Below are 25722 nucleotides of genomic sequence, written 5' to 3'. Positions count from 1 at the left end.
TTATAAATAGATTTTTGTTTTCGATTAGAGGCGACAGTGAATATATAAGTCTGCATTAGTAATGAAATAAAAAAAGTATCCGTTACATTAATCTAGAAGAGAAGAAATAAATATTTTATGTTTGTTTAAAAAGATTAAGTTTTTGATTTATTTTAAAAATAATTCTATTAATAAAAATAATCAGCTTATGTAATGAAAGATATTTTAAAAGATAGAAAATAAATATGTGTATGCCAATTGTGGCATCACAGTAATAGTATTGGGCGCCATTAGATTCGTGTATCGACCACCTCTTGTTTGCATTCCTGATATCTTGAATAACAACTGTTACATTTCAAACGCGTTAAAACACGTGGCTTTTATCCATCCTTGAGGCCTAAGTATTTTTCAGCAAGTAAATGTACGGCCACAATAGGAGAATTAGTATGTGCTGCTCGTAATATATTGAGCTTCCATGATTCAAAGAATGTCCGACAGTTGCCGTGGTCAGCACGTTCTCCAAATCTTTGAACAATTAAAAGATTGTACTCAATGATTGCTGAGTGCTTGGCTCGCCTGTTATTACTGTTATTGAACTGCGACATAACTTGAAGTTGTATTTACGATTAAAGCTGTTAAATCCGCTCGAGATTGACAGTTTTGGAGGAGGAATTTTCAGATTCTATTAGTTTTAATATCTTATAAATGTTATTACTTGCTCTTTATCCTATAATGTATATGTCCAATAAATATAATTCTGTTATTATCATTTCTTCCTGGTGTAGCAATGCATATTGTAGAATAGTTTTGTTCAAAGATAATTTTTCTATCACATATGCATGGCAATAAACGCGTCAATTTCAATTTAAAAATGATTTTTCCTAATTTAAAAAAATGTGCACATATTTTTAACAGTATTTAATGTTGTTACATACTCATGTATTTATTTTACTTTCTTAGAAAGCACAACATACGTCAAAGTAAGATGACATTTAAACATAAATATATTACAGAGGTTAACACAAAGAATATTACAATAGTATTTTACATTTATGAGTAAATTTCAAAAATAATGAGGTAGTTTGTAATTTCCTGTGAATTAATAGGACCAGAATAGGTTTTAATTGTTTGCTAGTTCCTGGGAATAAATTGAACCAAGTATGGTTTTAATTGATAGGTAACAGTAAGTTCTGCTTCAAATGTTGGCTTCACTTCTTTGGGTAGCATGACATTAAAATTCTGTAAAATAGAAACAAAATAAAGAAACACTTCCATGTATGCCATTGTTTCTCCAGGACACGCTCTTTTCCCTAAAGAAGAAAAAAAGCTTTCATTACATAATTTTATAAAAAATAAAAAATTAGACTTACAACAGTTTTGTACCGATCCAAAAAAAATCAATGGGTTTGCAGGTTTTATATTCAAGAAGTGCGTGAAGAGTAAAAACAGCACACATCGATAATAATTCATCAGATCTTTCAAATGCATGGCAAAATTTTACCGCGGGCAAAACCCCATAGGAATATCCTATGGCATTCTTTTATGGCAAACTTAAGTCAAATTTTCCTAAGGGTAATAAAGCTTTTGTTTGTCTGTTTTCTCTTCTTAAATCTCGATTTGCAACTACTAAAGCTGGCATTCTATAAAATGAAGATATATTTTAGAGAAAGAATAAAATATGAGAATTATTATACATTTCATTTAGTTATCGGCATTCCGTACAAGCATCTGTCGAATGACAAATGATGTTTCAGCGAATCACGATGACTCAGACAATTGAACGCTCACCTCTCAATGAAGTGACCCAGGTTCGAATCTCAGCAATGGCTGGTCGATACGAATTCTTCTCTTAGATAGCACCGATTACAGAGTTGATGAAAAGTGTCCCTTAGTGGAAGACGGATCGTGGATCAGAGCAGAGCTTCCTTGTTCTTGGACTAACCGTGAGGGATTTTCGAGTTTTTTCCCTTCACGTTATCATCGAAATCATCTCTACATTAGTTCCATAAAAAAGTCCTCTACGTAGCTAGTTTGTCCCTATGCTTGAAGCAAGAGTTCCTTTTGTCTTTTTGCTTGGATTCAAAAATAAAAGGCCATAGTCGTGACCCCAAAAAATGCCTCAGCTGTTCAGCGCTAGTAATATAAAAGACTATAAATAATATGAAAAATGATCTTTAGGCACTTAATGGAATAAAAAAAAAGTTGCTTCGTCATTGTAGGAAATTACTGTAGGTTTTTTCATCAGTCATACTAATACCTTGGACATGCGTGAAATTTGAAACGTTCTGTATTTTGCTAATTTGTCATAAGTTATCTTATAGAATACTGGATTTTTGGCATTGATAGTAACATGCATACACTTTGTTTCTTTTTTTAAAAATTAATTCTAAAACTATGTATTGAAGAATTTTATCCTGTACATTTAAAATACTTCTTAAAACTTACCAACAGAGAAGGGCATATAGCTGCTGGATTTTCGGATAGATTTTCTATCAGGCTCTAAAAATCTTTCAGGTAGAAAACTATCTGGATCTTCCCAGTGTCTAGGATCATGATGCACTGCCCAAAAATTCGCCATTACCGTAGTTCCCTTTGGAATTTTATACTCTCCAATAGTTGTGTCAGCAGTTGTACTAAATATTTAAAAAGTATATACATTGACTCAATTTTTATATAAACGCAGACAAATTTCTACAAATAACAAAGATATATAATATATACACCGAAGAGCCATTACATTATGACCACCCTGCTAATAACATGTAGGACCACCTTTAGCCCTCAAAACTGCTAGCGCCAGCCGTGGCATTGATTCCACAAGGTGCTGATAGGTAGTCTGAGATATGTGGTACCAAGCGCTCACCAAATGGTCCTGCAATTCCCTCACATTGCGCGGAGGTAGCGTGGCAACATGAATTTGGTTTTCTAATTAGGACCATAAATGCTCTATTGGATTAAGGTCAAGTGAATTTGGGGGCCAAGACATGACTTAAAAGTCACTGGAATGTTCCTCGACGATTCGACCCTTATAACATGGTGCATTATCCTGTTGGTAAACACCATCCCCCACAGGAAAAACTGTTGCCATGAATGGGTGAACCTGGTCTGCAACTATGTTCAAGTAGCTTACAGACGTCAGGGATTGTTCTATGAGGATTATGGGTCCTAATGTGCCCCATGAAAACATTGTTCCTGGGCGAGAAACCATGAAAACCTGTGTGAGCCCATTGTTATAGATGGAGGGTGGTCATAATGTAAACGCTCTTCGGTGTACATGTTCGAAATAGGGCTTCACAAACTCAAGACAAAACCATCTCATTATTAGTTTTTTTATAACGATTCGGTGGATATCTCTCTACTTTGAAACAAATTGGATTTCTTTTATATCGTCTGTTGAGTAATTCTATCTAACTCATTATTTTTCGATTTTGGGTTTTGCACGTTTTTCGTGAGAACTGGGAAATATTGAGTACATGGAAATGATTCAGATCTACGACTAATCCTAATGCCTCAAAAAAGAAGATTAATTTAAGGCAGAAATTTTTCTCAAAACAAGTGTCTTAGAATTCTTTAATTTTTAGACTATAGCTACGGTAAGTTATGTAACTCTAAACTAATATCAGCTCAGTGCTCCTTTCATACACCAGTTTATATATTTCTCGTTAACACCCGTTAACATACGATATTGCACGCATTAAACAATTTTTAGCATTTTAGCTTCGGGGTTAAAATTGTTCCTTATAGTCACTGATTAAATTTCGAGACTCTAGAACAAATGGATAACAATTTCGACATAGCGAACAAAAATGTTAAGTAACCATAATTGTTTTTAAAAAATGCATTGTTCTTAATATAGTGTGCCATCTTTGTCGCCCCTAAACAGTCAGTTGTTCCTCTGATATTTACATCTCGTTGTTAACATTTTAATGTACTAATTTCGGGACTATTAATATACTAGGCGAATCCAGAAAGTACGTTTCACTATTTTTTTAAAAAAAGAACTCATACTTTCAGGAACATAGTTATTGGCAACAAGTACAGCAATGTTTCAGCTATTTTTCAACATAGCCACCACCCGAATTGAGACACTTGTCGTATCGTGGGATCAACTTTTGTATCCCTCTGTCGTAGAACTCTGCCGCCTGTAAATGAAACCAGCGTGTGACAGACGTCTTCAGCTCTTCGTCGTTGCCAAAACGCTCACCGGACGACAGGAATTTCCTGAGGTGCAAGAAAACATGAAAACCGGTGGGATCAAGATCAGGGCTGTAGGGCGGATGATCAAACAACTCCGAGCCAAATTTCGTCGAAACAGCTGCTGTGCGTCGAGCCGTATGTGGACGAGCATTGTCATGGAGGAGCACAACACCTACAGTAGACATTCCACCCCCCTTGTTTTGAATGCCACGTCGCAATTTCGGCAGTGTTTCAAAGTAACGGTCAGCGCCTACTATTTCACCACATGGTTCCATTCACAGGCGGCAGAGTTCTACGACAGAGGGATACAAAAGTTGATCCCATGATACGACAAGTGTCTCAATTCCGGTGGTGGCCATGTTGAAAAATAGCTGAAACATTGCTGCACTTGTTGCCAATAAATATGTACCGGTAAGTATGAGTTCTTTTTTTAAAAAAAAAATAGGGAAACTTACTTTCTGGATGTGCCTCGTATAAATGCACTAATTTCAGGACTGCACTAATTCTTTATAAGGCACTTACTATCTTGGCACATTTAAAGGTACAATAGATTTCCACCTCATTACTTCCAAAATTACAGCGTGAGTGTACGGCATGCTTTTTTGATCCAAAAACTCTGGTTCTCGCTCATCTAACAATACTTCTGATATCTCTTGTTGAACTTTCTTCTGTACATCTCTAAAAGCAGCCATAATATACACACACCATGAAACTGTCGCTCGGACACTTTCACTGCCAGCTCCGAAAAGATCACCTACGCATCCAATCAAAGTTTCCTCTGAAAGTTTCGTAAAAGAATTTTAATTAAAAGCCAAGTATGATTGCACAAATAAATTTATTTAATTATTAAATTACTAAATTATAAAATTATTTAAACACAAGTAGGCTAAGTTCCTGTTTGCTGTCGCTCATCAACCCTGATGAGCTACATATGTTTGCAATGATTGTTGCTTCTTGGAAAAAAATAGTTCTTTTATCTTAAATATCCTTATGACTCTATTAAGATCTATTGGTGAATATAAGTAATTTTTCTAAGTAATCATTATTAAAAATAACATTTAAATTAAAAAGTTATTTTCTACGTTGAAATTATTCACTTTAAATATATGTATTCAGAAGATTTCTGTTTTCTAACGCTTGTGTTCCAAATTGACGCATCCAAATATTTCCCTTATGACTCTATTAAGATCTATTGGTGAATATAAGTAATTTTTCTAAGTAATCATTATTAAAAATAACATTTAAATTGAAAAGTTATTTTCTACGTTGAAATTATTCACTTTAAATATATGTATTCAGAAGATTTCTGTTTTCTAACGCTTGTGTTCCAAATTGACGCATCCAAATATTTCCCTTATGACTCTATTAAGATCTGTTGGTGAATATAAGTAATTTTTCTAAGTAATCATTATTAAAAATAACATTTAAAATAAAAAATAGTTATTTTATACGTTGAAATTATTCACTTTTAATATATGTATTAAGAAGATTTCTGTTTTCTAACGCTTGTGCTCCAAATTGACGCATCCAAATATTTCCCTTATGACTCTATTAAGATCTATTGGTGAATATAAGTAATTTTTCTAAGTAATCATTATTAAAAATAACATTTAAATTAAAAATAGTTATTTTCTACGTTGAAATAATTCACTTTAAATATATGTATTCAGAAGATTTCTGTTTTCTAACGCTTGTGTTCCAAATTGACGCATCCAAATATTTCTCTTATGACTCTATTAAGATCTATTGGTGAATATAAGTAATTTTTCTAAGTAATCATTATTAAAAATAACATTTAAAATTAAAAATAGTTATTTTCTACGTTGAAATTATTCACTTTAAATATATGTATTAAGAAGATTTCTGCTTGCTAACGCTTGTGTTCCAAATTGACACATCCAAATATTTCTCTTATGATCCTATTAAGACATCTCTTACGACATTATTTAAAACAAGATTCAAAGTTAAAACTATATTGTTATGGCAAATTATGTGAGTTCACAACCGTAATTTACTATTTTCCTTAAAAAGGAAAAGAACGGATACATTATATACAATTTTTGCATGCATTACATTACTCATGAAGATGGTCGTAAAATTCTAAATCATTCAACAAATCTCTTTAACTGTAATTTATAATAGTATATTAATATATATTTGCTCTAAAAATAATGATTGCAAAATGGTTAATAAGATTAAACACCGATTTAAGTAATTTAATCTAATTAAAACGTAGCGTGTAATTACGTTATGATTAAAAAAAAAACAAAAATCTTAGTTTTAAACTCTTAATTTAAAAAACAATAACAATCTAAAACGTAATTGGGTATAATATTAAAAAAACACAACTACTTCCACTTAGTAGGAATAACATTTACCATGACGCAATGCTAAATTCTATGCCACTATGCACATAAATGCCACTATCCACATAAATCAATTATTAGTCAAAAATCGAATATCAATTACTTTTCTTTATAATGCAATAAAATCTGGCGAGCAGCTATTTAAACGATCAAACACTTCGTTTGTTTATTTGTGGCTTGAAGTTAGGCTCGCAGAAAATACCGTTCATGGGTTATATTTAGTAGGAATAACACAACCTGTGACGTAGGCTATAGTATACCCAATTATGTTATACCTTTAATTTAGGGATGTAAAAATATTTATAGGAAAACTATACCTTTATGACTGCTATTGAATTTATGGTGATGACAACCAAAACAATATGGAAATCAATGTGGAAAAACTGGATCCTACCATGTCATTTTCCGGTAAATAAAAATGCGCTGACAATTGAAAACTGAGTTATACCATTATGATTTTATGTTATATAGAGACTTTAAAAACTACGTTTAAGTTGACTATACGTAGGCTATAGTATACCCAATTATGTTATACCTTTAATTTAGGGATGTAAAAATATTTATAGGAAAACTATACCTTTATGACTGCTATTGAATTTATGGTGATGACAACCAAAACAATATGGAAATCAATGTGGAAAAACTGGATCCTACCATGTCATTTTCCGGTAAATAAAAATGCGCTGACAATTGAAAACTGAGTTAGACCATTATGATTTTATGTTATATAGAGACTTTAAAAACTACGTTTAAGTTGACTTAAAATAATAAAATAATTTTCTATTTGCCAGACATAAAAAAAAAAATGTAAGTCACTTTCGAATAACTCTGTCAATTACGGTCAAAAATGAACTAATGTCGGAGCAAATTAAGGGCAAGTGAATTTTTGCCTTTTTTTGTTTAGAGGAATAATAGGAAAGTAGTCTAAATTTCGGCAGGCGATAGATTCTATTTGTGAATGAATAAAATTGCGATAGTAAATTCTGCTTGTAGAGATGGAGAAACCATTAAAACTTGCATTGCCATCAAGCACAAAGCTCCAGATAAAATTAAAGTAATTAATTAGAAAGTGATCGAAGTTTAGACTGCTCGTGAAAGCGAGTTAATTAAAAACGAGTAAAATGCCCTAAAATTCACTGCAGATAATTGACGATCATACAAATAAAAAAACTTTTGTTAAAATGTGAAATTAAAATTTAGCTTAAGGGGACAATGGACGTTCGAAATACGAAAAATCCTTAAAACTTGGTGTTTTTGTTTTTTGTGATATTAAAAAAAATCATACTTTTCTGAATAATATACAGCAAACAGAATTCAAATTGGAGATTTTGTTAACGAGTTATAAGAGTTTCAATCTGTATGTTGTAAGTCATTTGCATTGAAAAATATAGATTTTTCCCAGAATAAGATTTTTGGACGATTTTCCATCTTCGAAAAGTTCCTTGTGCATCAATTTTTACTCTATTGCTCTGAAATTTTTTTCAGGGATTATTTGATGTTTGTTCTAAAGATAGAACTACAATTAGTTAGCATTGCACAAAAATTTGTGTTGCTAATATTTAAACGAAAGTTTATGAATAGTAATTTTTTGATGAAAATTTAAGAGCGATGTGTAAAAAAACTTTTGATACACATTATTGCTCTATATTGTACCTGAAACAAGTTAAATACATTAAAGTACTTATAACCTCCTTTTTTGTACAAAAATAATTTTGAAAAAAGCAAAACTGATGCGCAAGGGACATTTTATGTATTGCTAATTTATCGTTAATTAAAAATATATTTTTAGCTGTAACTTGAAAAATAATTAACGTTTTCTTAAAAAAAATTATACACAGGCTTCTATTGAGCTTACCAATATTCAATAAAAATTTCATATGGCTAGGAGGAAAATTAAAATTTTTGGTTTTGAACGTCCATTGTCCCCTTAATAATTAAGTACGTATTAAAAGCTGCATTAAAACTTTTACCGTTAAAAGTGGTGTATGGATCGTTTTTTTGACGTTGTCTCATTTCGATTAAATAGCCATCTATAAAATCTCGAATATTGTCTGGATCAATAGTTTCTTTATGCTCCTCAAGTTTCTTCCTACAATTTTATAAACAAAAATACATAAAAAAATAGTTTATAAGACAGTTTTTAAGTAAAAATATTGTCTAATTACGACTCAAAAATGGATTCAAATTATTGACCCACAATATAGAAAAGTTACAGTATGAAAAAGTTCCAATATAACAAGTTCCAATATAAAAAAGTTACACTATAAAAAAGTTACAGTATAAAAAAGTTACTATATTAGAAAGCTACTATACTAAAATGTTACAATATAAAAAAGTTACTATATTAAAAAGTTATAATATAAAAAAGTTACAATATAAAAAAGTTGCAATATAAAAAAGTTACAATATTGAAAATATGGTCTGAATGACTTAGGCAAAAATATGGTCTGAATGACTTTTCTCAAGAAATACTTAACCGATTCCCTTCAAGTTAAAATTTTTTTTTCATTTTTTTAAAAATAATGAAACTGTTTAACTAGGTGCTAAAATTTATTCATTTGACAATTCCAGTTTTTTCTAACCCTTAGTAACTTAAATAATAAAAAAATTATAAATAATTTTGAAAATATATATAATTTTGCTTGGAATTAATTTTGTTATTGTCTGCCAAAATTTCTTGTTTCCCTTTATTAGAGCCGAAGATATGATGAAGTACGCAAAAAGTGAAATTAAGCTCAATGCATCCTAACTTTCGACCGCTGACCTGCATAAACTATTGGAACCATGTTTACCAGATTTCGGCTTTCCTCAATATTTTGAGAATAGAAATCCATTGAGAATAAGAGTTATATTTATTCAGAGATTTTACGTTTTAGTGCCTTATTTCGCATTTTTAAAATATAGTTTGTGCAAAGAATTTTGCATGTTTCAGATAAAGCACTCAAACTATTCAGATCGCATCCTAATAATCCGATCATTAGTTCAAAAAACATAGAGGTATTCTCTTTTTTTTCGCATTGTACATCGCGCCAAAATGAACGATTTCACGCTATCAGAGACAAAAACATACTTTCTCTTAAAAAAGAAGCCTTTGTCTTCTTTTTTCGCTACAGATTTGGATTTCAGATCCTCAAAATATATGGGGTAGCCGCCATGCGGAAAATATCACCCCTATTGTTGGGTTCGGAGAGCAGACAAAAGTTTCAACCCCTTAATGTTAATCTTACTTTTTGCGTATTTCGTTATATCTCGAGATTTTTTTTAAGCAAATTGAAAATTTTGCACACCAATTATACGAGTAAAATCCGTTTATCCAGAGATAATTCCATACAAAAAATAACGTTTAATATATTTATCTAATAAAAGTCGAAAAAACTTTGAACTGTAAGGTATACAATTATTTACATCATTTTAAAGAATGCAATTTCCCATAGAAAATTACAAAATTTGAGTAAAATCGGTCGTGTAATTCCCGAGAAATCGAATTTTAAAAATGCGACTTTTTTTAAAAAGTCAGTCGATCAGATATGCGATTCAGTCGGGGAAAAAAGCATGTTTATTCAGAAAAAGTTCGTTCTGGTGTCTGATTTCGTAACTTAAAATGTCGTCAACATTTGAGATTACCCCCTCGAACCATTGAGATGGAGTCCCAGAACGCGAAGATCCAATCATAGGTTTTCAGGGTGAACCAACTAAAAAAAATGGACCATCTGAAATAACTTTTAATCTAATGATTGGATTTTCACGTTCTTGGACTCAATGATTCAAGAGGGTGACTTCAAGTATGTTAATTAATGCAGCCAATATTTTGAGTTTCGTAATCAAACTCAAAAACGTACTTTCTCTGAACAAGCACACCTTTTTCTCAAAGGTTTCAAGTTTTTGACCCCCAAAATATAGGGGGTAGCTGCAATCTAACTGCGGTCCCCATAGTTTCAACAGGAGAACGATCCATAGTTTGAACCTCTTAATGCTAATTTTACTACACTTCTCCTCTCCTTGTTTCCGACTTTTTGCTCGCCAACGGATTTGTGGAACTTTGGAGATAAGGAACAACAATTCTAATTTTACTTTCCGCGTATTTCGCCATATCTAGAGAACTTTTTATGCGAATTGAAAATTTTTACACAGATTTATAAAAATTTGCTTATCTAACGATAATTACATGCAAAAGAAATTTTTTAGTAAATACTAATTATTTTTTATTATTATATTTAATAATTCGCTTAAAAAGTTCTCGAGATATGGCGAAATACGCAAAAAGAAAAATTAACATTAAGGGGTCAAACTTTGAATTGCTCTCCTGACCCAACCACGGGGACTATATTTCCCAGATTGGGAGGGGGGTCAGAAGCCCGAATCTACTGAAAAAGGGGTACGTTTATTCAGTGAAAGTACTTTTTTGTATCTAATCTCGTAACTTTAAATATCGTCTGTGCTAATTGATTAGCATATTTAAGGTCACCCCCTTGAACCATTAACATTGAGTACTAAAAAGTGAAAATACGATCATTGGATCAAAAGTTATTCAAGGTGGTCAGTTTTATTTATTTATTGCTCACTGTACACCACAACATATATACTTCTTTTTAGGACATATCTGTCTCGTTTTTTTACCCCCTTCGAAGTTGGTAAAATAGTTTTGATTTATTTTTTCTAAAACTACTAATATCTTTACTCACCAAAATAAACTATGTGACCTTCGGAATGCTTTAACTCCTTCGTCATACTTCAACATTTTCAAAATGAATGGGAAATGTCGAATCCAAGGAAAGAATATGTGCGATGCCGTTTGACCAATAATTTTGATCACATCGTGCAATCCAGCATCCAGCATCTTTCTCTCCGGATCATCATAATCGTACCTTTTTCCAAATGCCAACGAACAGATATTGTTGGACATACTGGAGGTTAATGGAATGTTAAGGTTCATTGGATCTCCCCGGTATGTCTTCAGAATGTTGATGAATTCTCGAATTTCTTCCTAAAAAAAGATTCAGAATATAATACAGCAGGCCTATAATTATTTCCCACTAATAGGCCCAAAATTATTTCCCACTAATCGACCTATAATTATTTCCCACTAATCGACCTATAATTATTTCCCACTAATAGGCCTAAAATTATTTCCCACTTATCGACCTATAATTATTTCCCACTAATAGGCTTAAAATTATTTCCCACTAATCGACCTATAATTATTTCCCACTAATCGACCTATAATTATTTCCCACTAATAGGCCTAAAATTATTTCCCACTTATCGACCTATAATTATTTCCCACTAATAGGCCTAAAATTATTTCCCACTAATCGACCTATAATTATTTCCCACTAATAGGCCTAAAATTATTTCCCACTTATCGACCTATAATTATTTCCCACTAATAGGCCTAAAATTATTTCCCACTTATCGACCTATAATTATTTCCCACAAATAGGCCTAAAATTATTTCCCACTAATCGACCTATAATTATTTCCCACTAATCGACCTATAATTATTTCCCACTAATAGGCCTAAAACTATTTCCCACTTATCGACCTATAATTATTTCCCACTAATAGGCCTATAATTATTTCCCACTAATAAGCCTAAAATTATTTCCCACTAATCGACCTATTATTTCCTCTCACTAATAGGCCTATGATTATTTCCTCTGGTAGGTCCTACTAGTACCCTGTAATATAATACGTGGCCCAGTTTGAATATTATGGGTCAATATTAAGGGGAGATACAGGGCCACGTAGTAATGCAGAATATTAAACTCGAATTTTTTCATTTTAAAGCTATTCATTACACTATTATACATATATTAACAGAAAAAATGGCAACATGCACTTTCAGGAGAAAAAAATTTTACCGTACATTTTAGTGTCAAAATTAAAATTAATTTTTTACGAAAATCAGAGGTTCGATTATCGGTAACAAAGTCATACATACATTGATAGATGCATTTTAATAAGTATGCAATATGTATGTTTATGTATATATGAAATATGTATGTTTTAGATAGTTATGTCATTTTTCCCCTTTCAAAAACTATGTTTAATATGTTATATTTTATTATGCTTTTTCTTTCCTCATATTTTCAGTACATGTAAAGTTTTTTTAGGAACAATACTTTAGGTTAAGTTTTAAAAAAATTCGAGTAAAAAAAGTTAAGAGGATTAATTCAATAGTATTTCAAAAGCAAAAACACAATGAAACCTTTTTAAACATTTGATAAAATTTTAAATTTAAACTGCTGAGTTCCACAAAAAAATTGCCTTCATTTCCATCTAAATAACTCGAAATTCTACACTTCTTAAAAGATTTTACAATAACATTATTCGAAAGTAAATATGTCAAATCAAGAGAGAAGAATGTGAAATAATTTTAAATTGAGAAATATTTATTGACTTAATATTTTTATTGTGTATTTTACTTTTATAATACATTTTTTATTTTTATTATGAATTTTATTTTTATTATGTATTTTATTTTTATTATGTGTTTTAATTTTAAAACTTTTACACTTAGTTTTCTCAGCAATCGACTTATACACCCAACATACTGAAAATTGTAAACGCGTTATCAAAAAGAAAGGGTCGACATGTATAACGGGATGACTTACAAAACGACTCATGCACCGGTCGACACATATACCGGTGTATACTCTACTAAACTATTTGTTCTTGTAGTGTTATTTAGACTGATACTTAGAAAATCAGCAAATATTGACTAAAACTGAAACAAACTTAGTTAAATAACCTGTTATCCAAATCTGAGGAAATATTAACAGAGGGCAGAGGATATCCTCCTGCAATCAAACTGGTTTTTATATTTTTAATTTTGACTTTCCTAATAAGAAGTCGGATCTAATAAGAAGTTCCTACTAAGAAATTTTAAGACTTCGGTAACGTTCTTTGTTCCTTCGTTAATATTAGTATACTATATCTATATGCATACCGGGTGTTTCGCAATGAAATCCCTTAATACATACAACTCCAATGTTTTCCACGAAAATGTAGTTTAAAAAGACCTATCACATTAAGAATTACAGAATAATATTTAAATGAGATAAGACGGGGAAAAACTTTTTCAAGTCCTGATTAGTGGAGTCAATAAGAACAACAGTGGGATTAAAATTATCTAAAATCTGTTTATTGGAAATGGGACTGAAAGGGTTAGTACCTAGTTATTGTTAGAACCTTCAGAATGAGGCTCTAACGAAAATCAAGCGTATTTCAGTCCTATTAGGTTTACATTATTTACAAACCGGTTTCTCACTATTTTAATCCTTTTTTCTTTCTGTTCTTATAAACCTGAGTAATTATTTAGCTTAGTTTGTAAATAGTTATTTTATTTTATTTTATTGCCCTTTTCAACTTAAATCAACTTCTTCAACTTAATTCAATTCAAATCTTTATTTGGTTGATTATCAATGTTTATAATCAGGTTTCAATCCCCCAATGACGGATTAAAGCTCACTTAAATTCAGATGGATGAGTACAAGCTTGCCTGTGAAATAAAGGCGGTCGGTGAGCAATGCTTTCCAGATTAAATCATCACATCGTTGGTCTCGAAATTGCGGATCCTTAACCTCCATGACCTTATTGTCGACTACTGACTGTTGTAAGAATGCTTTGCTTTTTGTTTAGTTCGATATTACTTTGCGACTCCTTACGTGTATATTTACTCCATTTTTACAAAATAGTTAAAAATATATAGAGCCCACTGTGTATATTTATTAAATATTTATTATTATTATAAATGAAATGAGCAATAAGGAAATGAAAAGTAAATATGAAAAAAGAAATGAAAAACGAATTTTTTTCAGTAACGTCTGTAGGCTTGATACATAGTTTTATGAGGACTTGTTTTGACTGATCTGTCGAAGTAAAATCAAAGCAAATTGTAGTTAACTCGAAAATTTATAAATAAAAGGAAATTTTATAAAATAGTTTTTTATTAATATTTTTTTTGAATTGTGCATAAGTATTTTATTAAAAGTTTAAAATACATGTTAAATTAATATTTATATTCAATAAGTTCATTATTAAGCTATCAGTTTAGCTTTTTATATTATGCAACTTAACAAACTATTATGTGCTTGTTTTCCTTAAAAAAAAAAAAGAAATAAAAAGAATATATAAAAAATAAAAAAAATAAAAGATGGGAAAGAAGTATGAAACAAACTACTTTAAAGTGTTGGATATATACACTTCATGTATTTCTACCTGAATTTGTCCTTCGATTTTCGTTCTTCCAAGGCCCAAGTTCTTCAGAGAATGAACTACAAATCTTCTTTGATCTTGCCATATTCTAACACCACTAACAAAAAAGGGACCTAAAGGCAAATAAACCTTAAGTATCTGATAAAGGAAATATAAAAAGGATAATAAAGGAAATATAAATTAATTTGCAACTTTGATTTATTGCTGTTTATTTATTTAAGCCATTTATTTTATTTATGTAGTTATTTCATTATTTTTTTATTTACTCATTTATTATCGGAAGTCAACTACGATATATGTTCAAATATATATTTGTTTACAAAATACATAAATTTATAAATAGTTACACACAAATATTATACGCAGATTTTACATAGATATATTATAGAATTCATATATACATACAAATACATAAATTTATACTTGGAATTATTTGCAAACTGTCCATAGAGTAAATTAAAATTCTTAAAAAAAATCAAATGCTAAAATTAAGTAAAAAAATTCTAAAGCTATGTTTGTTAATTGAACTAAAAATGAGAAAATAATTATGTTTTTCTAAGGTCAGAAACAAAATCCGTTGGTCATATCATTTTTGAAGGACGTAGAGAAAGAGTAGTAAGCGTTTATATGCTCCCTGTGGTTTTCGTTTTTTATCTGACAGAAACAGGAATATTTTGTTCTTTTTTGTCGTCCAGTTTCAAAACATGATTTATGAAATAACTTCATTATACATATATATATATATATATATATATATATATATATATATATATATATATATATATATATATATATATATATATATATATATATATATATATATATATATATATATATATATAAGTCGGACCTCTATTTAACGAAGTGTCTAAATCCTGAAAATAAGTTCGTTATATGGAAAATTCGTTAAATAGAAAAAAATAGAAAATCGCCTTTTGAAATGCTTAAACAACATAAAACAGGTTTTAAATTCATAAACACTAGACATAATCGATACATCTTTATCTTGTAAAGTAGTATATACTATTTATTTTATAATTCTTAACCATAAAAGAGATCTGCATGAAAAGCAAGAATAGAGCAAAACATTATCCAGTATAATACTATCATGCTACATATATTTTCAACAAATAAAAGCTAAATTTATGCACAAAATTATGAATGTATTTATTATAAAAGTAATTTTAAACATACATTATCAAATGCGTTCTTAAGTTTAATTTCTACTGATAAAATCTGTTAATTTTGTCTGAGTTTTTAGTTTGATATGCAAACAAAAAGGGAAACTGATTTTACTGCTTTCGCTAAAAGTTAAGTAGCTTCTGAAATCAATTCTAGATAATTTCCCCCATAAAATGCGCTAAAAAGTCTAAAATCTTGTGAAATATTTTGGGAAATAGGTAAGTGGATCTCAAAGAAAAGTTAGTTAAATAGAAAATTTACTTCGCTATTTGGAAGTTATTTTACGAAGAAATTTCCAAAATGTTCTTGGTTCCACGAAAAAAAAATTCGCAAAATAGAGAAATTCGCAAAATGGAAGTTCGTTAAATAGAAGTCCAACTGTATATATATATATATATATATATATATATATATATATATATATATATATATATATATATATATATATATATATATATATATATAAGTTCAAAATGAAGAAAAAAACAAAGAAAAATTATAGACATATGAAAAAAAGGGGGTGGGAAATAATAAGTAAAAAAAAACAACAAGCAATATTTTATTAAAAAAAAAAAAAAAAAAAAAAAAAAAAAGTGAAATGTTAATTAAAAAACCGGAAAAAAAGCCGGAAAAATATATATATATATACACTGGTTATCATAAATTAAGGAAAAATCACAAAAATAGCGATAACTCTTTCAAAAGTAAGCCAAACCGTGCAAAATTTGCATATGTTGTCCACTAAGAGTAGCTGAGTAAAATTGCAATATGCAAATTAGTGGCGCTGCACTCGGCTTACGTCATCTGCCTGGAGCATAAAAGTCCAAGTTTGAGAGAAAGCACACAAATTTTACTGTGATTGCGACATTGAAAATCTGAGATAGCCAATTCGTAATAATGACCTCTAGGCATCATTTGCCTGAAGAACTACGATGGAGAGCCATCGGGAGACTAGAGGCAGGGCAGAGTCAATCAGAAGTGGCCAGATGGCTAAATGTGAGTCCATCTGTGGTTCATAGACTTTGGAGGCAATTTCAAACCACAGATTCGGCATCTAGGAGGTTCAGTCAAGGACGGCCAACTGTTACGACCAGTGCCGATGACCGATATTTGACATTAAGTGCACGCAGGAATAGAACCGCTACTCCGACACATCTTAGATCCTCTCTTGCTGCAGCCACCGGAAGGTTGGTGTCAACGTCAACTGTGCGCAGAAGGCTCCACGAAGGTGGTCTGTATGCGAGACGACCAGCCATTTGCGTGCCGCTCACATCACGCCATAGGAGAGACCGTTTGCAGTGGGCCCGACAACATGTCCACTGGACGTCAGATCAATGGAGGCCTGTTCTCTTTACGGATGAGTCCAGGTTTAGTCTAGAAAGTGACAGTAGACGTTATTTGATATGGAGAGAACCTGGGACCCGTTATCATCCATCAAACATCCGTGAAAGAGATGCATACGGAAGAGGCAGTGTCTGTGTTTGGGGAGGCATATCCTTAGGAGGGCGCACATACCTCCATGTCTTTCCAAGGGGAACCGTGAATGCTCAGGTTTATCGAGACAACATCCTTGATGCTTATGTGCGCCCATATGCCGGGGCTATTGGTGATTGCTTCCTGTTACAGGACGATAATGCAAGACCACACAGAGCTCGCATTGTTGATGATTATCTTCAACAGGAAACAATTACTCGCATGGAGTGGCCAGCTCGATCCCCGGACTTGAATCCTATCGAGCACGTTTGGGATGCTCTAGGGAGGCGTGTATCTGCCATCAATCCGCCCCCTCAGACCCTTGCCACGCTTGCAACTGCTTTACAAGAGCAATGGCTCTCACTTCCTATTGAACTGATAGACCGCATAATTGAAAGCATCACACATCGCTGTTTGTGCTGTATTGCTTCTAGAGGCAATCATATTCCATATTAAAGGTACTTTTTCTATTGCAAACCGATACTTCCAATTTGTTTATTTTATACATGTGCTAATTTCTATACTACTATTAATGTCTGATAATTTCTTTTTATGTTGTTTAATACCTTACTATGTGTTGTATATTGTGGGTAAGTTTCATAAAATTCCATGTGTAATTTCTTGAGTTATCGCGATTTTTGTGAATTTTCCTTAATTTATGATAACCTATATATATATATATATATATATATATATATATATATATATATATATATATATATATATATATATATATATATATATATATATATATATATATATATATATATATATATATATATATATATATATATATATATATATATATATATATATATATATATATATATATATATATATATATATATATATATATATATATATATATATATATATATATATATATATATATATATATATATATATATATATATATATATATGTATATATATATATATATATATATATAGTAGTTATTATGATAATTTATTAAAAATCATACTTTTATCATCAAATATAGAGAAAGATGTATGAGGTGGTCTTGCGTTGAATTCTGGTTTTGCAAATGCTTCTCTGATATCTTCAGCTTTATTGAGAACCACGAGAGTGACAGATCCTAAGGTTACACTAGAATAGGATTTAGAAAGAAAAAAAATATTATAGTTTGAATTCTAACTAGGAAACATAATAATCAATTTTATTCCGAAAAAAAGGAAACTGAAATTATTAATTAACTTATCATTGGAGAGCGATAGTACTACTTTATTTTTCAACAGAGTTGACATGATTTAAATCATGTTTATCATAGCTATTTAAATCAGCTGGTTTTTTTAAAAAAAAGTCCTTGACTTAAATCAACTATTATATTTTTTAAGAAAATCATCGTTTCAAACCTTTTATGTTTATTTGAATATTTTAAGTGCTTTTAAAGCATGTGGTAAGATTTTACCAATATTGAGAAGACTTATTCAGCCCAAAGGAACTTACAAAAAGATTTTTTTTCCTTAGTATATTTACTTATATTACTTATATTTTAGTACTTATACTTTAGTACTTATATTACTTATATTTTAGTACTTATATTTACTTATATTTTTTTATTTCTTATTTATAATTTAGCATATTTTATTTATACCTTAGTATATTTTCAAAATTTTTGGATGTATAGCTTGGAACGAAAATAACCACGATTTTATTTAGTCATTGATCAGTTTGTAATAATTAAATAATAATTTGTAAAACATTTTAGCTAAAAATATGAACTAGTTCAGCTATATTATAGTCTTTAAATTATATTAAGCACTGTTAATCCTTTGATAATTTGACTGAGAAATATAAAAAAAATCACACACAAAATTTAAATAAAAATATCCGATTTAAATGAAATAAATCCGACTTTTTTAAAAAGATATTTCTAAAGCTCTTACTTCCAAGAACAGATACACTACATCAGGTGGAGATAGCTTTTAAACATATTAAATAGATATTTAATTCACATAATCTTTTCAAGAGTTATGATATCATTCCTGGAAATTAACTCCTAACGGCTCGGAAAAATATAAAATTAAGTCCCATCAGGTCCTAGCAAGTTTTCATATGACTGTGACGCTTTTTTTTTTGGATCAAGTATAAAAGAAAATATTCGAATTTTATACCTGTAAGTATATGTTATATTAAGTTATGATGTGTTATATTAAGTAATAACAAATATTAAGTAATATATGTAATATTAAGTTAACATGTAATTGTCCCTCAGTGGACTTATCGTTATGACACGGTTCACAGTAAAACATCGAAGTCAAGCATCACTTGTTGCGGTCAGTGTGGTGGCCACTTGCATCATGGATCTGTAAAGTATTGTATCAGTAAACTATAAGCATAATTATTATTTACCATTTTTTTTATAGATTATCATATCTTTTGTATTATTTTTAATCTTTTATAGAATTCTAATTAAAAATTAATATAGTTCAGTTTTTGCTGCGATCACTCATATAGTGAGCTATTCTTTAGAAACATAATAAATATTTATTTTTAATAATAGATATCAGTTTATTGCTTATTTAAAACAGCTAAGCTGAAAGTTTGAACTTAGCACTTAACAGCAGTATTGATCAGTTAAGGGTTAATAGCCGCACTTTGTACTTTTCATGATACTGAAAATATTTATCTTTGTTAGACCATTGTTTTAAAACTGCAATAAATATCAAGAAAAAGAAAACGTTGTGATATATCATCCCGTGTCTTTATTAAACAAACAGAAACGTTTAAACATAATATTCATCCCTTGAACCATAATACGGTGCCAATCTGCTGTAGCCCTAATTGGGTTCTAAACTTAATAATGTTACTGTTCAAATTGAACTATAGTATGGTGTAATCAAATGCAAGAAGTAAGAAAATGTAAATCAATTTAGAGACATATTACGATTGTAACTAATTTGAACGATATGGTTCAATATAGTACACTCGAAATTTCCAATAGTGTACAAGAAATAAATTCATTTCATTCCTTGAAAAATACCTGAAATATTATACATACCTTTTTGACATTCTGACGTATTAAACACCTTTTTGAAAAGTATATAAGAAAAATAATTTTGGTATTCATTATTTTAAAATTATTATTTTATTAGCAAAGCTAAATTAGGCAAACAAAAAATCACCTTGTAGGGTTCAGGGCTGCGATTAAGGACGTTCTACTTCCGTAAATTTTCTAAATCCATTTATAAATGCTAAAATATTTAAATTTTTATTTATTTATTTATTTTATTTATAAATTTTTTTGTGTAAAAATGCAAGAAGTAAGAAAATGTAAATCAAATACAAGAAGTAAGAAAATATAAATCAATTTAGCGACATATTAAGGTTGTAACTAATTTGAACGATATGGTTCAATACACACCCAAAATTTCTGATAGTGTACAAGAAGTAAATTCATTTCATTCCTTGAAAAATACGTGAAATATTAAACATACCTCTTTGACATACTGACGTATTAAACACCTTTTTGAAAAGTATATAAGAGAAATAATGTTGGTATTCATTATTTTTAAATTGTTATTTCATTAGCGTTGCTAAATTAGACACAAAAGGCTGCGATTAAAGACGTTTTACTTCCTTACATTTTCTAAATCCATTTATAAATGCTAAAATTTTTTTTTTTTTTTTTTTTTTGTAAAAATGCAAACAAGAAAATATAAATCAAATACAAGAAGTAAGAAAATGTAAATCAATTTAGCCACATATTAAGGTTGTAGCTAATTTGAATGATATGGTTCAATACACACCCAAAATTTCTAATTTGTATCATTTAATAGTGTAAGATAAATAGTTTATACTACTAATTTATCGAAAATATTTTAGGAGTTAAAATTCATTATTCCAGTTTCATGGGCAGTAAAAGGTTCATCTGTTTAAGTTAACTCTTAGTAGAGATTAAAATGGTTTCATTCGACAACAGAGAATGTAATAGATTTTCAGAAATTACCATAATAATCAATAAACGAAAATATTTTTTGCTGAAGACTACTGAGAATAATCTTTATTTAACTTAATCCTCTTTTTTCCCGGATGTATTGAAATAATAGTTTTATCCTCTCCCGGATACAGCAGTAATAATTATTTTTATCTTTCCGTCTCTTCAACGAAGCGATTGTCTGTTCCACAATAAATAGTTGGATGGTTACATTAGAAAATCAGCACATGATTATTGGTAAATAATGTTTTTAAATATTGGTAACAAAATACAGTGGGTCAGTGACGTATGAGGTGTAAATTTCAGAAAATTTTTGTTTAATTATATTATTAGTATTAGCTACCATTTAATTTAATTAATTATAATTTAAATATATTAATATTTAAAAGTTTAATTTTATTAATATTTTCGCTCCTGTAAAAAATAGTAATCAACGGGAGCATCAGCAACTGAGCTTAATAAGCATTTTATAACTTTTTGCTTAAATTCTGAAATGTAAGAAAAATTTGACAAAAAAAGAGGGAAAAAATTAATAATTCGAAAATCAATTTCTGAAATGGAATTTTATTTGTCTAAAAAATATAATTTGTTAAAATAAATAAGATTTCAAATATTCAAAGCAAAACAAAAAATATTTTAATTTCGTTTTCGTGAGCTTGCTTTCGGTTTTGGTTTCGTCTGTCAGTATACGAAAAAAGTTAATGTAACTTCAAAACTAAATATTGGAGATAAAAATTTTAAAGGGTTTTAGAAAGCTAATGAACTAAAGTTTAAAAATGGATAATAATAAAAAAAATTAAATTTTCGTCGAAATTACCAATTTTTACCCAGTCGGATGCCTGAAATCAATCTCGAAAGTAATTTTTCTCAATATCCAGAAAAAAATGTTTTAAAAAAACATATTCGTTCTGTTATATTTGCTAATACATTCTCTCTATAAATAGAGACTTTTTCACTACATTTCATCCCGCAAATAATACCCTACAAATAATGCTACTTCATGCACGTACTCATCATTGTGCGAACGTATATAAATTGCTTTATAGTACGACCGCATAGAATCGTTGTAACATAAAAAAAATAGTGCGTGGAGACCCTCCGCGCGGAAGAAGTTAAACTTCGTAACCTGCGACGTTAATTGTGGAAGAATCAGCAGTCGTAGAAGGATCACTAGTTCTATTCAACGACTCTTTTTCCTGCTCTGCTCGCTTCTGTGCTCTGTAAAAACAGTAATATTGTGCATTTTTCCCTCGTGGACCTCTTGAGCCAGTGGAAGTACTTGTGGTTGCCTCATCGTCTTGCCATGGAAAATGTATTTGCATTAATAATGTATGTGAATGCGTCATAATGTAATTTTAAAAGAGAAAACCTAACAATCAATTGATATTCACAAGAGACGTACCTTGACATAACCTTAAATCTGTCGCATTGTCCGTGGGATTGTTTTCACTCATTTTTTACAATTGTTATCCACTAAATGTGAAAATAAAAAATACTACCCTATTAAATTATATGTGTATCAAATCAAACTAAAAAAATATTTATAGAAAAACTATACTTTTATGACTTTTATTATTTTTATGCTAGTGAGAACCAAAACAATATGGAAATGAATGAGGGAAAACTGGATCCTACTACGTGATTTCCCGGCCAATAAAAATGTAGCGTTGAACGTTTAACGCAACCTTGTTGGAAGTCGCATAAGAAGTATAACTTCAAAAAAGTATATCACATCATTATTCGTTTTTAAATAAACCAAAACAAATAAAAGTAAATAAAAATAATTACTTCAAGCCTGTATTCCGTTTTGTACATATGCATTTTGCAACATTATACAATTGCATACAGCAGTCAGCGAACGTATACGTTTCGTTTTAGTTCTGTTGCTGTAACAAAAAAAAAGTTTATAATAAAACTACACCTGTTCGTTTAATTAATTACTTCATACGTGTGCCCAGTATTGTACGAATATATAAATTCCTTTATGGTGCGAATGAATAACGTTTTTAGTAACACTGTTGTAACATACACAGAAAAACTTCTGTGTATGTTACAACATATGTATTCGTTCCCGTTTCCTCCTAATTTGTTTTCAAACAAACTGAAAAAAACATGAACAACAGCAGATTAATTGTTTCCTGCTTATGCTTAGTATTTTATAAACATACACATTCCGTTAATTTGAGAATATATATATATATATATATATATATATATATATATATATTCAGTTTTGTTTAATTCTGTTTCATTAAATTGTTTTTAAATGAACCAAAATAAACTACTCATACAGATAATCGAGAATATGTAGAAAGAACTTAAAAACAAAAGGAAACAAAGTAAATGGAAAATTTACCTGAAAATATCTCCATACTTTTTTCCCAACTCAGTGAATTTCAAATGAACGTCTCTTGTCAAAAAAGGTATGTATCCAAGCAGGGGAAAACCAATAGGGCCTGGTGGAAATTTGTTATTAAATCGATTAAAAATAAAGTTAATTATAAAAACCAAAACAATAACGCCAATGGTTATTTGAAATTCAGTTTTAAAATTAGACAGTTGAATCACCATTGCTGTTATTCTGACAGCGAACTCTGTTGATAATAATGTCAGAAGCAGCCTTGAAAAAATGATATCAAATTATGATCTTTGATAGTGTTTTCCTCGATAAGATGCAACAAAATAAATTGCTTTAAAGAAGAATCCTTTTGTAGTATGTAGAGAAAAATAGCCTTTTGTAAACAAATTATGTTATTTATCTTAAAATATAACTAGTTCTTTGTGTGATGTTGGTTTTTTCAGTTGAGATTTTGAAAGAGAACAAATAGTGAATCTGAATCCACGTAAAAGAAATAAAGAAATAACAAGAGTCTCAGTTTAAGAATTGAAAAGAAAAATTGTCAGATTTTTATGTATATATATAGATAGATAGATAGATATAGATATAGATAGATAGATAGATAGATAGATAGATAGATAGATAGATAGATAGATAGATAGATAGATAGATAGATAGATAGATAGATAGATAGATAGATACGTGAATAGCACTTTGTTATGGCAACCTCAATTATAAATGTTCCTTTATATAGCAAGTGAATCATTTTATTGATTAATCACTGAAGTTCATGAACCAATAATTTGTTCTTATGCAAACTAAACAAGCTTTTTTTTTATCCGAAATGTTACAATAGTGGTCATGGGTGCGTAGCACTGGTGAAGGGGCTTGGAGTTCATACACCACCCACCTTAAAAAAATTTATTAACCTTCAACATTTTTGCAGTTTTATTTTTTTAACCCAAAAAGCCATTTAGTATTTATTAAAAAAAATTTAACAGGTTTAAAGATAATTTCACAAAATAAGTTTTTACTACTTATAAAAATTTATATTTTTAGATGGTATGTAATCATAAAAGCAATTTCTTGATTATCCGTTTCAAATAAGTGATATCTTAAAAAGAATTCAATGATATTTTTAAAAAAAATCTACAATTCCAAACAAACCATTTCAAAGAAACAAACTTTAAGTGTTGTTAATCGTAATTAGTAGTTACTTAAAATACTTTATAAAAGACTGAAATAATTTGTAGCTATTTTTTTTTTGCCAACATAGTGTGATAATTTTCATAGTTGCTTTACTTTGTGATCAAAAATTTTTATTTAGAATCTTTTTAATGCTGATTTGTATTAATTACATACATTCCAGGTAAGAATTTGATGTGTTTTAAATTCCTATAATTTTTGGCGAGCTGTGGTAGTAAATTTCCTTTCACCCTAAGTATCCTTTTTTCCATTTAATAATTTAGTACAGTGAACTATTCTTAAATTTGAAAACATTTTTAAAATCTTTTTTTCGTAAGCCTTTTATACAGTATTTTAATTTTTAAAAAAAAGAAGAAAAAAACAGGTATCTGTAGTAAAAAATGCTTGATATAGTGTCTTTAATTAACCTTTGCTCAGTGGCGTATCATGGGTATGGCAACCATAGCGAATGCCATAGGCGCATTATTTCAAAAAAGGCGCAAATTACATCAACTATTTTACTTTTACTTAATAATTTTAATAAAAAAATTTTTGTTAGGGCAGAAATAAAAAAAAGCATACATTTAACCTTTTCATGTGTGTTTTGTAACTGGAGGAGTAAATTATGAAAATAAACCGCAAATCGTAAAAACAATGTAGTTGATGAGCATTAGGCAATTTTATTTAGGGATATTTTTAGTTATAGAATTTAGTTATAGGCCACCCTAGAAGGTTTCCCGCGCTTTCACGAAACTCGAAAAGCGCGGGAAATCTCCGTAGGTTGATGCATTGGATTCAGCATTAAAAAAACGAGGGGGGGGGGGAAT

At 29.7% G+C, this 25722-nt stretch overlaps 1 protein-coding gene across 1 annotated transcript; it reads right to left on the bottom strand.

Annotated features, from left to right (window-relative positions):
- Positions 1 to 884: 884 nt before the first annotated feature.
- Positions 885 to 24038, bottom strand: LOC107449084 (cytochrome P450 2J6). Its single transcript, XM_016064513.5, has 8 exons — positions 23729 to 24038; positions 18397 to 18521; positions 14763 to 14872; positions 11225 to 11526; positions 8513 to 8631; positions 4699 to 4954; positions 2425 to 2612; positions 885 to 1289 (listed from the first exon to the last, which is right to left on the bottom strand). Exons 1-8 carry the CDS (start codon positions 23941 to 23943, stop codon positions 1111 to 1113), a joined length of 1494 nt encoding a protein of 497 aa, XP_015919999.1. The 5' UTR covers positions 23944 to 24038; the 3' UTR covers positions 885 to 1110.
- Positions 24039 to 25722: the final 1684 nt, after the last annotated feature.

Source organism: Parasteatoda tepidariorum, chromosome 4 (genome assembly GCF_982258835.1).
Source record: "Parasteatoda tepidariorum strain Cologne lab strain chromosome 4, Ptep-v5.0, whole genome shotgun sequence".
NCBI classification, from domain to species: domain Eukaryota; kingdom Metazoa; phylum Arthropoda; class Arachnida; order Araneae; family Theridiidae; genus Parasteatoda; species Parasteatoda tepidariorum.
Note: the sequence above shows the minus strand (reverse complement) of the source record. Positions and strands in the feature narration are given on the sequence as shown.